The following is a 14474-nucleotide window of genomic DNA, read 5'->3' on the forward strand; positions in this document are numbered from 1 at the left end:
CGTTTCTGTCCCCCTCCAAACTCGGCCTGCTTTCATATGACAAGGCATAAGGTCATGCAGCCTTTAGAGCACGACCTCACAAACTCTTACACGTGTAAGTGCCATGTCACTTGATTTCAGTGGAGCTCATCCGGGATAAAGTAGGGCATTAGCAAATCCCCTTGCAGGATTTGGAAGATAGCCAGGTGCTGAGGCCCCAGAGTCACTTCTCATAATCATATATTAAGCACCGTGCATTTCATATAGCAATACATTTATACCAGTCTGGGAGAATTTATCTCATTCAGGCTCCTGTCATTTTCAACTTACCCGCTTCATTCTTTACTACACATGGCCTCATTTAATTTCCTTATATCTACAGATGAGAAATCATACAGCCCTAGAATAGATCAAACAGAGTACTGAATTTGGGTCATGATCCACAAAGCATCCCAAGATAGTCTGCCTTAGCTAGTCAGCAAAGGTTCACTTGCAATGTTTCCCTCACCTTAGAAAGGGAGATACAGAAGACTAATAGCTTTCATTAAACCAGCTGATACAGCCAGAAAGCTTGAGAATATTTAAAGCATAACCTTGAAGATTTTCTCCAAGACTCATATGCCTGAAAGCTCACCTCTCCTTTTTCTCTTGAGAGTGTCGGGTATTTTTCTAAATCAGCCACTTTATCTACTGTTCTAAAGAACAGTATCCGGAAGCACAGATTTCTAAAGGTCTCTTCATAGCAGCTATTTCATCTGAGCACCTGAACACGTTTAGCTTTAAGCAGACCAAACCTAGTCACCTGGTTTAAATTAACAATATGCTTAAATACTGCAATGGACCAATGCTAGAGTAGCTTATATGTGTATATGCATATATCTATCTATATATATATTTTAAAACAAACCAACATCCACCCACCACTTTTTTCCAAGTCCAACTCCGGAACACAGACCAGTTTTCCTGCTGTTAATCTGCTTTTATTATCTAAATTAATTTTTCATACTCTGGTTTGAAGATGCTCATTTTCAAGTCAATACAGGATATTGCATCATCCTTGTGAACCAGTTTTTGTGTCCCACTTCACTCGATATCCAACAAACAGAAAATACACAGTCCCTGCTGTTGTTTGCTACTGATATTTGCATATAGTCACTAAGGGAAGGTTATTTATTCCATCTGGTTGATTTTTAAAGTTTGCCTATAGCACAGAGGACTAAGATATTCCTTATACCTTTTGATTTCCAAGTAGATCCTGAAACAGGACATTGACAATTTAAGAGAAACACTGAATTTTAAGCGTTATTCTTTTAAAAGATAAATTCAAGGGCTTCTCTTACCCTATCACTACTACCAAAAAGGTTCAAATCAAGTATACAACAGCATCCCGGCATTCAGGCTTCAGCACAGAAAAGTAAGTCTTGGCAAGCAATAGCTCAGACATACTTTATAGCAGTCATGAAGCATATTATGGACATCTTTGTTTACCTCATCACAAATAAACATCCATGACGAAATATTGTGCAGAAATGCTTTTCTGGTCTCATAGCTAATTAGCACAATTTGAGAGTACCCCATTGTTAAGCTGCCTGACCCATTTCTCAAGGAAAGTAGAGAACTGAACCTCAATTGCAAGCACTCTCCTCCCCTTCATCTGTGCGTTTCCAAAGCCAGGGTTTCAGTTTTGCTTACTAACTCATCTCTATCTGACCTAACAGACAGCACAGGCATACAGGAATAAACTTGTAAAGGGTATTTTATTTATCTGATAGCAAATTGCTAAACTTCCATAGTATCAATGTCGTCACACATGATCTGGGTTTCAGTCTAGCCCAAGGAGTGAAAAATAACTAAAAGGCCACATGAAAAACAATGAAACCTTGCTATGTGCAAGAAAATCGAGAAGTACTGACACCAAAGACATAGTTTGCACCTCCCTACATCCACATACATCTTTATATTGCTATTATAATATTCCAATAGATTGCTTTTCCATGCAAGGTTATAAAAGTGTGGTTTATTAGGGTACTGGCACCGTAAACTCACAGTTCTTTCCCAGGTTAAATTTATATCTAGCTATCAAAATGCATTAATATATTCCAATCACTTGTTTTCCTTTGCAAATTAACACACCCCCAACCCCAGCGCTTCGAAGTAAGCGGAGGTACATCTAGCTAGTATCCAAACCAGCAGCTCCGCGTTTTCTGCTGGAGCTCATTTTTTATTTCCTAAGGTCACGATGCGCATGTCGGCAACTGCCAGTGATGGGACCACAGCCTCATTACAAACCGCCTTATGAAAAATTAAGGATTGTAATTAGACACTGAAACCCAGGAAAATTATTACTCCTTTTTCCACGCTCTTTACACCCCAGGCAGCATGGTGGCAGCAACCCTGGGGTAGCGGCCCCCCTCGAGCAGGGGACATGCTGCCGGGCAGGGCGGGGCAGGGCGGGGCAGGGCGGGGCAGGGCGGGGCAGGGCCCCTCTCCCGCGGGGGCTCCGCACCACGGCCGGACACTGCCCCACACGTGTGCCCTGCGGGCGGGGGGCGGCCCAGGGCGCTGCGCTGCCGAGCGCCATTAACTTTTAATAACCAGTAAACCCCACCCACGACGGCGCGGCCTGCCCGCACGCACACCCCGGGGCTGCCCCGCTCCCGCGGCCGGCGGTGACCGAGCCCAGGCGGAGAGGAACCGGACCCCGCCCCGCCCCGGGCGGTGACGCCCCCGGGGGAGAAGCGGCCCCGCTGCGCGGCAGCCCCGGCGGGACCCGCACCCCGAGCCGCAGCCGCCGCCGCGGGGGAGGCGGGCGCAGCGCGGCGGCTCGGCCCGGCCCGGCCCGGCCCCCTCCCGCCCCTCGCCGGCGGGGAGGCGGAGCCGGAGCCGGGCGGGTTGTGCGCGGCCCGGCCGCTTCCTGGTCACCTGAGGAGCAGGCAGGAGCCCGCTGAGGCGGCAGTGGGGGTCCGGCGGCTCCGGGGCTGGCTGCCGCCATGGCCTCGCTCTTCAAGAAGAAGACTGTGGACGGTGAGTGGGGGCGCGGGGCCACCGGCGCCCGGGCTGGGGCCCTGCCGCCCCTCCCGCAGCCCGGGGGAGGCAGCCCCCGGCCCTCGTACGGTCCCGGCCGCGGGGCTGGCCCCGGCCCGGGCTCGGGGGCGGCGGGAGCGCGGGGGCGCTGGCGGTGCCTGCGGAGCGGCCTCGGGCCCTGTGTCCCGGCGAAGCGGGAAGTCGCTGGGAGCGGGGGAGGCCACGGCCCGCCCGGGGTGACTCACCGGGGGCGCTCGGGTCGGGCGGGGCGGCGGGGGAGCCCCGGGGCTGGGCCGGGCCCCCGCCGGGGACAGCGAGGCGGAGGGGTCCCGGGGCATCGGGCCTTGCGGGGCGGTCGGGCCGGGGCGGGGTGCGGGAGCCGGGCCCTGGTGATCCCGCTGTGCCGTGAGGGAGGAGGAGGAAGGTCTCTGGCTGGCAGCGAGGGAGCAGAACAGGCCCGCGAAGAGTTGCGGGGGCCGAGAGCGAAGCGGGACGCGAGCGGTGCCGGCTGCGGGAGCCCGCTGGGGCGGCGGGGGGCGGCGGCCGAGCGGGGCGGCCGGAGCCGGGGCCGCTGGGGCAGCTGCCGAGCCCGCACCGCTGGGGCCCCGGTGCTTTGTGTCTGGGTCACGTTGAGCTTGGCGGTTTGGCAGTCGGTCTGTCAGCACGTCGCTGAAACCCGTGCAGAAATAACAGGCGCCAAAGTAAGGCCAGAAAAGGTCGCTGACCTGACAGCGCTCCCGCGGGCGACGGTGGGCCCTGCTGTCCCCAGGGGCTGGCTGTCCCCGTGTGTTGGGTGCCCTGCATCACACAGGTGGGTCCTCGTTCAAAAAGGGCTCGCCAGAAATGACGCTGTGCGCCAACCAGTTGTGTGTCACCAAGGGAGAACGCGTCATGTGTTTCCCACTCATCGAATGCTTTCCCACTTTTGGTGCAGCACCTGAGAGGGGAGGAAGAGGGAGGTGGCGCTAAGCTTCCATGACCAAGGTGGATTGCAGGAGCCAGGTCAAGCCCTGCTGGGTGTCCCTCGTCCAACCTGTTTTATGAAATGGGGGTGCTTCCTCCTTACCCTGGCTTGGGAGGCGGCAGCGTGACACACGGGAGTGGCTGTTGGCAAAAGGCTGTCTGGGGAATACCCAGCTTCTGCCTGCTGGAGTAAAGCTAAAGATTTGCGTCGGTCAGTTATCCCAGAGAAGCAAGAACCAAATTCTTATCTTGGCCTTTGCTTGCAAAAACATATAAAAGGGCCTGCAACTGTACATAGTTATTGCTTTCAGTTTATTACTGTCCTTTGTTTGAGCCACTATGTGAGATGAGAAACAAGCATTCTGCTCACCCTTCTTGTCTCCTGACTCTTAAGTACAGTTCTTGTTTGTTATCATCTTGAATTTCCTACCTCTCAGGATTTCTACACTAAGGGATTTAAATTTTTTTTAATAGTTATTGTAGTTTGAAAAGACAGTCTTCTGTGTAGCTATTAAGCTTTTTCTTTCATTTGTGCAAGTGCAGCTGTGCAAGTAATAGACATTTGTCTACCTTCAAAATTACTTGCCTATAGCATCGTTTACCAAATAATTTTGACTGCTGCTTTGCCAGTGTGAAGAACGCAGCGTTACATTCCATGTCAACTTGCAGCTCTTCATTATAGTCCATTGAAAAATCTACATCTCCTGAAGATGCTTTTTGTGTAGTTCTCGGAGCAGTAGTAGTACTGTAAAAACAGGTCTCTCTTTCACAGAGTTTGCTTGGAATATGTATTTATTTGGCCAAAAACGATTGGTGGGAGGGGGTAGTGTATGTGCCTTCTTTAAAATGCTCCTGAGAGTTTGGGGTTTTTTCTGATTCAAACCTATTAAGGTTGAAATAATGTCAGCAATTGATATTTTAACAGTATTTCTGGTTGTGGGAATGAAGAATCTGAATGCTTCTTTTTGTTTGTAGAAAAAATATTGCAAGCCTTAAAAAAATGAAAAGGGTGTCTGTGTTTTCTAGAATTAATCCTTCGTGCCATTGTTTCTATTAGTAATTCTGCCTATTTATATTGATTTTTCACGTGCTTCAAACTTCGTAGGTACAATAGCAGTGCCCTGCCATGATGGTACTTCTGCGGGTTAGAAGAGCAAGCTCTAAACAAAGTTTATGTGACAGTGCTTTTGTTAAACTTTGCGTGGGAGTTTATCTAATGTCATGTAGACACATACATCAGAAGTAGGTGAATCTCTTCCTACAAGTACTAACTGCTTTCCTCTATAAAGGTCAGAGGATGCTGAGTCAGATGCAGACCTCCCTACCTTTGCCCGGGTGAATCACACCTGAGCACGTGCTGTAAATTCTAGCAAAAGTTAATTGTAGCTAGTACGATTGATGCCTGTATTGTAAATAATACTTTAATAAGTGGATGTTACTGGTAAATAATTTTTCAACAGTACAATGGACCAAATGCCTTTGAAGGCTGCTATGTTTTACCTGACAGACAATTTTCAAGCTTCTGCTGGCTATGTCAGTTGTCAGGAAAGTTAAATTTGCTATGAAGGCCTCCACTTTTACATCCTAATATTCTTAAGCATCTGCTAATTGAAAAAGTTTGAACGCTGTTGCTTTATAGTCTGACTTGAAGTTGGGCTGCATGGATGTGGTACATTTGTGGAGGAGAGTAATCTCTGTCAAACCAGAGTAAGGACAGAGAAGAACAAGATCCAGGACTTGCATCTAGGAGTATCTTCACTGTTTTAATGGACTTCGGAACTCCTTAACTGGTTGGAGATCTGTGTCTAAGGTTTCTTCAGCTGATCTACCTGTTGCATTTAGGCCTGGCTGAAAGCAGTGGGCTGACAGTGAATGTGTTATTGACGAGTTAGTGTTGAACTTGCAGAAAAGCGTGCATAACTAAGTTACTGTGTGGTTAAGGCTCTTGTTATGGTGCAACATAACTAGGTAAAGTAGCCTTTTTCTTATGTTGTATGGCCTCTGCTGCTGAAACTTAATCATATATTGTATACATAAAACTGTGTTTTCCTAATATTTCATATATTTGAAATGCTGACAGTTCATCCTGAACAAAAGGAGGCTGTCAAACATACTGCATGTCTGCAGGGTGCTTAGCAGATAAGATGTGTATGTAGTATTGAAAACTTTACCCAGCTATAAATATTTTTTTTCCAGATATAATAAAGGAGCAAAATCGAGAGTTAAGAGGTACACAAAGGGCTATAACCAGAGATAGAGCAGCACTCGAAAAACAGGAAAAACAACTGGTAAGTAGAGCACGGAACTTTATTTTACTTTCTAAGAACAAATACGCCCCCCCCCCCCACCCCACCCCATATAACAGGAAACTTGCAAAGTGCTAAAGATACAACTCAACGTATAATAATTGAAACACTACAAAAGTTGCCTTTCCCTTTTTGACTTTTCATTTATTAAAGGTCAGAAAAACTTCGCTGTCTAAAAGTGAATCTTGGTCTTTAATATAGGAAAAGCTTGAATCAATGTGTTTAGATAAAATAGCTGCATTCATTTTTCGCTTCCGTTCTTAGCATTCTCTATCTTTCAGAAGGTTTGTTCTAACAGGCTTATAAGTCAGTGATCTTCTGGTGGAAAAGCTAAAAGAAGTGTCAGTGCTATCATATAAAACACAGGGTATCATGAGTACCCCTTGAGCTTGTTATTTTCCGTTCATATGGAACTTCTCTAAAACCAGCTAATAATAGTAAAACTGTCTGCCTAAATTAAGATCTATTTAAAACTTAAGTGTGTGTGAGCTATCAAGTATTTAGTGAATGGATGTTGCACCTGTGTGGTAGTACAACTGGATAAATGGATGTGACAGATGGTGGGGTTTGATGCATGAAGACATGCTCAGACTGTGGGAAAAGCTATGCAAATCCTGCCCCTGTTTCAGTAGCTATTGAGGTGGTGTTTCGTGGCAGCAGGTTGCATGAATACCAAGAGCTGGGAATAGTAAACTAAAAGAGATCAGAGAAATTGGTTCTGGAAGCCTTGAACATGTAAGACAGAATAGGTTACTTGGAGAAGACATTTTACAGTATGAAATATTCTGACTCTGGAAATAACCCTAATTTTCATGAATACTGAGGTTGAAGTTTTGATTGCTACAGTAAATTGCTTTAGAAATGTTGGATTTCTGAGGAGAAGAAGAAAGAAGTGGTGAATTACATCTTTGAAAAAGTTAAAATTTGCTGTTAGGATGAGAGGATCAACAGACAATGAATATTAACTTTCAGAGTCAGATCAGGTGAGAAACAACCAAGGGCTTGTCAGTCAATCTCAGAACATTTTGTTATGTACTTTCTTTGGAAAGGTTTGGTTTTGGTGGTTTTCCCCTTAACTATGAGAAAACCTGATTATATTAATTCTGTGTATAAAGATACCTTAAAGTATGCAGACAGTTCTGTTTCAGTTCAGTAAACTCATATGACTGTTTTGATTAATTTTTTTTCCAGAAGAACATAACTGACTTTAATAAGCTTGCCCCTCCCAAAAGCAAATATTGTGTTGCAGCTCTTTACCCAAATTCTCAAGAATAAAGCCATCTGTATGTAGGGTTTGATTTCTGCAGCTGGATTATCTGCAGTGATTTAGCAGTGGTTGGTGTAGGTTTGTAAATAGCTTTGAAAGTCAGGTTATAAACACTACTTAGTTATTTCATCTCAGTGAGAAAACCCATGTTTCCAAATGTTTGCTGTTAAAACAAACGGGGAAACTAGTGTTTGGTAGTGGGCAAACTAATCCTTCCTATCCTTCACAATACTTGAGGTATGAAAAAAGGAGATAATATTCTGGACATGTATAGAAATCTGGTTTTGTGGCCTCTGTGAGCTACTTACAAAGAGGGCAGTTTTACAGCTGTTTCAGGCCTCTAATGTTTGAACATTCTCGTCCTCCTTATTTGCTGATCTGTACCTTCTTGGATTAAAAATAGTATGTATGACACAACCTCTCAGAAAACATGGTTGTACAGAGAAGATCTTGTGCCAGTGCCATCTCCGTAGTAAACTTAACCATCATCTTTCTTAGTGGTAAAGCTAATGCAGTGGTTCAGTTTAAACTTGCCTTTAAACGTGACTGTTTTGCATATCCTGGCGATAAGTATTTACCTTTTCAGAGCAATGTATCTTCTTATAAGTACAGTTCTCTGGACTACCAGTGCACATAAAGTAACTGTATTCCTGTAGCAGGCAGGTTCTCCAGAAGAATCATAAAGAGAAAGCTGGTCTTTAAAGGTTGCTTTTACTTAATGATAACAATCAAAATATACAATTGCACATATACAAAGAACTGAAATACTATGGCAAGCTCACCTCAAAAAGGCTGAAAAGGAAAAATTAGTTGAAAAGTTTGTATTACCAAGTCCCAAATCAGAAAGTATACTGAAAAATCCCAGCTGTCAAGATTATTTATGCCAAACATTTTGCTGGTACCTCTTTGCTAAATAACTTGCTATTTCTACTTGAATTGATAGATTAGGGTGGTTTTTTTTTTTAAGCCAGAAGTGTCTGTCTTAAGGTTTAAACACGTTATTGTATACAAATTATGCTACTTTTATTATGTTTTACGTTCAGCTAAATTATGTGGGCAAGCAGTCTGTAATTATTGTTCATCTAACTTTACCTGCTTCTTCCCCAAAAAGGTTGCGAGGTTCTTTCGAGGCTGAAAAAGTGTTAAAAAGAAGCTATGAACGCCCTGTTTCTTCCATGGGCGATGTGGCTTGGTTGCCCGTGAATGCAAGAAATCAAAGATGATTAGAGTCATGGCAGTAATAGTTGGCCGGCTGTAATAATTTCTTCATTTGGGGGGTGGGGGTGGGGTGTGTCAAGTGTTATTCCCTGTCCAGATACGGAATTGTATGTGCATGTGTAAGTGAATATGAAGTTATGCAAAGTTGAAGTCCTTTGGGGCACTGTGTGCTACCATGCCATAATTCAGTTTTCTTTTGTTTTTTGTTTGGTTTTTTTTTTCTTCTGGTCAAGTCATAGCAGCATTGTGTTTATTCTACTAAACAGCCTTGGCAGAAAAGCAAGGGAGACTATTTATATAACTTTAAATGTCTTTAAAAAAAATAAGAGGATAACTTCTGGAATTTAATTATTTTTGTTAAGGCATAATTATAGTCTTTGTTTGAATGAAAATTCTATAGAATTAATCTTATACCTTTTTTAACAGGAACTGGAAATAAAGAAAATGGCTAAGACTGGTAACAAAGAAGCCTGTAAAGTTCTAGCAAAACAACTTGTGCAACTGCGGAAGCAGAAAAATCGAACATACGCTGTCAGCTCTAAAGTCACTTCTATGTCGACTCAAACGAAGGTGATGAACTCTCAGATGAAGATGGCAGGAGCTATGTCAACTACAGCAAAAGTAAGGCATTACAAGACATTTTTTTACATTAAAATGCAGCATATGGTTACAAAAGTTAAGTTGTTTTATTTTGTATAAGATAATTGAAGGGATAAAACTTACTGCTTAATACCTCAAATGGTGTTGAGGATACAGTAGGGAAATGTAATTTGATTCATACTATGAAATTTTTGTGTAGTCAATCCAGTCAGTTAGCACATAAGCCTGTTTTCTGGGGCTAGACATCTGTCAAATGCCAGTGGAAGAACTCTGTACACAAAAAAACCCAAACTATGCCTCTGCAGTGTCTTGCCTGTATTATCTTGTCACAAGCAGTTTTTACTGGGGAAAAAGTAGGGCATGTTTCGTCTAGAAATCAAGGCAGTGTGTCACAGTAGCTTTATGGCTTGTACAAAAAGTAGGTTATTGCTTTGGATCTTAAGTTCCTAAGGAAATCTAATCTGAGTTCCCTGTCATTTCCCTCTCTGTGCTCTAAGCAAACAGTATTGCGTTAAGTTTTCTGACAAAAATCATCTCTTTTATAAAAGAGTCTGGAAAACCTCAGTTACCCAAGGGTGGTGGTTAACTTTCTCCTATTTGCCTGAATTGGTAAATAGGGAGTTTGCTTTTGGCAAGAAGGATTGTTCAGCTTGAGGTGTAGGAAACAGAATTAGCATGCATCATTGTAGACAAGTTGTGCTTTTATCACAGTCCAAGTTACATGCCAGTTAAACACAGTAATGGAACACAGCTTGGTGTGGAAAGTAGTTACTGCTAAGGCTTTGCTGTTGGATGTCTTTTAGAAGCAGTATGTTGGCAGATAGCAGCTGTTCAGTGACAAAAAGTTGTGGCTCCGTAGCAAACTTCCCATCCTCCATGGCTAACCCGCAAGGGGGGGCTTGTCTGACTGCACAGCTGCTCAAGTTAAACAAGTTAAATTTCTCAAAACCAAAGTGTCCCTAGACTAATTATGAAGGTTAAGTGAGTAGAAACCCCCAAAATTTTAAACAAATAAATTAACTAGCATCCAGAAAAGTGATGATTTTTGAAACACGGCAGGTACTTCTGTGGACTAGTTTGTGTAACATTATTGGGGAGGAAGGCGTTAAATTCTTTTGGTCACTTTTATAGTGAGTATTTTGCTTTATCAGCATGGGATGCTTAAAAAAGAAAAGTATTCTGTTGTTCATTTCAAAGCTTGTAAACTACTCTTGATCTCATACAACCACCAGTGAAAAACATGTGGAATCAGTTGCCTCAACAAGCAAGACAAATACATGAATGCAAAGCTTTCCAAGTATTTTCTATACACTTTTTTAGCATGTATGGCACTAATTTTGGACATAGTAAAATCCAGTTAATAGTTACCTGTTTCTTTTAATCATGCTTCTGAGCCTTATTTTCTAAAGATATATAAACTCTGTATCAGTTTCGTACAAATAATGTTTATGTCCATCTGTAACTTGTAAAAGAATGCTAAAGAATCATCACCTTCTAAGTCCAGAACAACTTTTAAAATTCAAATAATGTGACTATGAACACAGTCTTTAAAATTCAAGTAACATTAGAAACATAATACATTATCACACAGACATGAAGGCAGAAGAGCTTCTATGAAGCAAATAGCAGCTGTAGTAGCTTGATAGCATCCCTTTTAATTAACCAACTTTTTATCCTCTCAGAGATGGTTAAACTTTAGTTTTGAATTGCTCATGTCTACATTTAGATTTTGATGTCCCATGAGAGATACAGTAGCTTGCTGCTTAGGAAAGAAAAAAAAAAAAAATTACTGATGCCTGCAAATGCAGTGCTGCATACTTGTGGTAAAACAGATTAACTTTATTACACTGTCATAGAAAGATCTCTACCCATTACAAGAGTTCACCCGAAGCTAATACGTACTTCCTGAACACTCTGACATTTGCTTATTAGAGAAAAGTAAACTTTTTGTTAAATTATAACATAAAGAAACAATTGCAATTTAATGCCTGTCCTCTAGTGGTGGTTCAAATAAATGTTCCTTACTGAATAAAAGACCTGCAACCATTTACCTCTTTGAAGTTTATAGCCTGCAAGTTAAGAAGTGTTGTTCTATTTTTTTTCATTTAGATCAGGCAGATTTTTTCATAATACAAGGCCAGGAGAAGGGCTGTGGTGTAAGAAAGATGCATACGTTTAAAAGCATGTGTATTGGGGTAGTAGATAGCAATATTTCTTACTAGGTGCACAGTCTACTGTTGGTCTGTTGTGCATCTACAGTTCTCATGGGATGTAAAGAGGCAAGGAAAGTGAAATTTGGACTGAAGGGCTTTTTTAAATTAGAAAAGTCTTATTCCTTCTTAATGTATATATTGGTATTTACTAAAGGCGTTTTTTTTCCAATATTAATAGACAATGCAAGCAGTCAATAAGAAAATGGATCCACAAAAGACACTACAAACTATGCAGAATTTCCAGAAGGAGAACATGAAGATGGAAATGACTGAAGAAATGAGTAAGTTCTGCACTGCAGGGAACAGCTAGCTGCAGCCCACAGTGCTCTTGGAAGGGTAGAACCAGTCTAGAAATACTGATGCTTGAAGTTTTATTTCCACAATTAATAAGATTGACAGCAAAAATGAAGAGCGAAGAAAACAATGTATGTCTGAGCAGGGAGACTGAGCCTTTTAATAGCTCTAGTTACTAAATATAGAACCCGTTCCTTCTCATCTTCATGCTTCTAGAAAGGACATACTGGAAGGGAAGAGGGTTTGAGACCAGTTCAAAACCTTGTTGGCATAACTGGTAGGGGGGCTTGAAAATTTGCCCTTCCCCTAGCTGACAGTTCTGCATGTACTTTTTCTTCTGGGACTGGACACTTAATTTAGATATTATTGATATTCTCAGCTTTACATACGTGGTGGTATGGGATGGTTTTGCCTCCTTGTTTTTACTTTAAGCCAGAAATGTCTTGAGGGGGTAGCAAGTGTCTTGTTCCCAGTTGCATCTGTCCACTGTCTACTATGTCATACCAAACTTCCTGGTGTTGCTAGCCCAGTCTCCTTCCTGTTCTAATCCCTGCCACGGTGGTGGCCATAGTAAGTAGCACAGACTCCAAACGATATCGTTGAGCAATATGCAAACACCTCAGCTGCGCAGAACTGTATTGTTGCAATTCAGAAATTAGTTGAGTAGTTGACAATTTCACAACTCATTTGGAGGAAAAAGAGGAGAGGGGTTTTTGTGGAACTGTGGATGATGTTTTTAAGAAATGTGAAAATCTAGTAGCGGGGGGGATTGGGCAACTGAACTATTTTGGTGAAACTAAACATTTCTATAAAAGCAGTCATGCCTTACCCTGTTGTTGCTTTAGCTGTACTCGCGGGCTTTGCAAGGCAGAGGTAAGAAAGCCTCCCCAATATACAGGTGCTTTCTGTTGGTATCTTACACAGTGGTATTACTACTACATTAGTAAACCTTTTGCTTAATGCAGTGTGGATTTAATTTTTTTTTCTTTCTTCTAAGTTAATGATACTCTGGATGACATTTTTGATGCTTCTGATGAAGAGGAGGAAAGCCAAGATATTGTTAACCAAGTGCTTGATGAGATTGGAATTGAAATCTCTGGAAAGGTATGGCTGTTTTTACCCAGTCCATGTGCTCTTCCCCTTCATTCCCTTTTCTTAAATAGTTTATTCTAGCAGCCTTTATTTTACAGTTTTATTCTAGAATTCAGCTTGTCATAACACATATTATTTTGACTGAAGCAAACTTCCTGTCTTCTTTTAGATGGCCAAAGCTCCATCAGCTGCCAGAGGCTTACCATCTGCATCAACGTCAAAAGCTGCTACCATATCAGATGAAGAGATTGAACGACAGCTCAAAGCTTTGGGGGTCGATTAGCTTGATAGCAATATACAGTCTGCCTTCTAATTACTCAACTGCAGACAGCTGTAAAAAGTGCAAATACTCTTTCAATGCAATTGATGTCTCGGAAAACTCTGAAGCTTCAGAAATGACAGCTTGAAGTTGGTACTGGGGGAAGGAGAAGGGGAGAATATTTTGAATCAGTGTACAGTTGGGGTGCCCATTGCATGGAGTCTGTTCGAGCCCAGGCCCAACCGGGGATGTAGCTCTAATGATAAATTCACTTATACCTGATCTGAGTCTGTCCTCTGAATTCAAAGTTTACTTCTATCTTGGTTCCCGATCTATCTTTAGCGTTGGCTGTTCTGTGGCTGGTGGTGGTGCCTCCTAGGACAGCACCTATATAATATATATAATTTTTTATAAAACTATAACTATAGAAAAATGCTTAGTCTGTCATCTTAGCACAAGTGAAACTTCACCTTTGCTCTTAGTTGGAAACTCTTTTTTTTCTTTTGATGAGAAATAGCCTTGAAAGTTGAGCAAGTTTAGGCAGAAAGAAAAAGTATTTTATGTATTTTTTTCAAGTTTCTGTAGTTACTCCGGGTTGAGTAAATAATGGCTGGTTATTCTTTTTACCGAAAGGGAAGGATACGGTCCTTGTGCAGTTAATTTTATGGGAAGAGGATTTAAATTTGTTAGTGAACTTTGTTGCATGAAAGGCACCAATTGAACTCTATTGTACTGTAGCATAGCTGTTTTCAACAGAATTGCTGTGCCTTTATGTATATAAATCTTGTACCTTTGTGATTATTATTTTTTTTCAGAATGAGTCTTTGAAAGGTGAGTAAACCTGTAATTATGATGGTTTCACAAAACACTATGGTGAGACCTCTGTGTACACTTGATGGGACTCAACGCTGAAGTTCAGAAATGCACTTGTTCAGTAAATGCAACTTGCGCACTTGCAAAAAGGACATTTGCCTGAAACAACATTTGTATATATTTTACAGTATTTCTTAATGGAAGATAACTGTGCATAATTGTATTGTTTACTAAGATGCAATTGATCACATTGATAAGCTAAATCTAAATTTTAGTTTTGAGAACAATTTTGGATGATACATGATGATTACTTCTCTAAACACTATAATAAAAGTGTTCTGGTTCTGTGAAGGTTTTTCTATGATTTCCGAACTGCATCAGCATGATTCTAGCATTGTGGAAGGTATTGGGCTAATGAAATATGAACTGTTGATATTTTAAAGAGA

At 42.1% G+C, this 14474-nt stretch overlaps 1 protein-coding gene across 1 annotated transcript; it reads left to right on the forward strand.

The window, feature by feature from the left end:
• The first annotated feature begins 2838 nt into the window (after window positions 1-2838).
• On the forward strand, window positions 2839-14379 carry CHMP2B (charged multivesicular body protein 2B). The gene is made up of 6 exons (XM_056329248.1): window positions 2839-3003; window positions 6163-6254; window positions 9184-9378; window positions 11749-11851; window positions 12862-12968; window positions 13126-14379. Exons 1-6 carry the CDS (start codon window positions 2970-2972, stop codon window positions 13237-13239), a joined length of 645 nt encoding a protein of 214 aa, XP_056185223.1. The 5' UTR covers window positions 2839-2969; the 3' UTR covers window positions 13240-14379.
• Window positions 14380-14474: the final 95 nt, after the last annotated feature.

The sequence above is a fragment of the Falco biarmicus genome, chromosome 2 (genome assembly GCF_023638135.1).
Source record: "Falco biarmicus isolate bFalBia1 chromosome 2, bFalBia1.pri, whole genome shotgun sequence".
In the NCBI taxonomy this organism is placed as follows: domain Eukaryota; kingdom Metazoa; phylum Chordata; class Aves; order Falconiformes; family Falconidae; genus Falco; species Falco biarmicus.

Coding starts and splice junctions, on each gene's coding strand:
- CHMP2B (XM_056329248.1), top strand. CDS start 2,970: ATGGCCTCGCTCTTCAAGAAGAAGACTGTGGACG. Junction 6,255..9,183: donor AAAAACAGGAAAAACAACTG/GTAAGTAGAGCA, acceptor CTTTTTTAACAG/GAACTGGAAATAAAGAAAAT. Junction 12,969..13,125: donor GAATTGAAATCTCTGGAAAG/GTATGGCTGTTT, acceptor GTCTTCTTTTAG/ATGGCCAAAGCTCCATCAGC.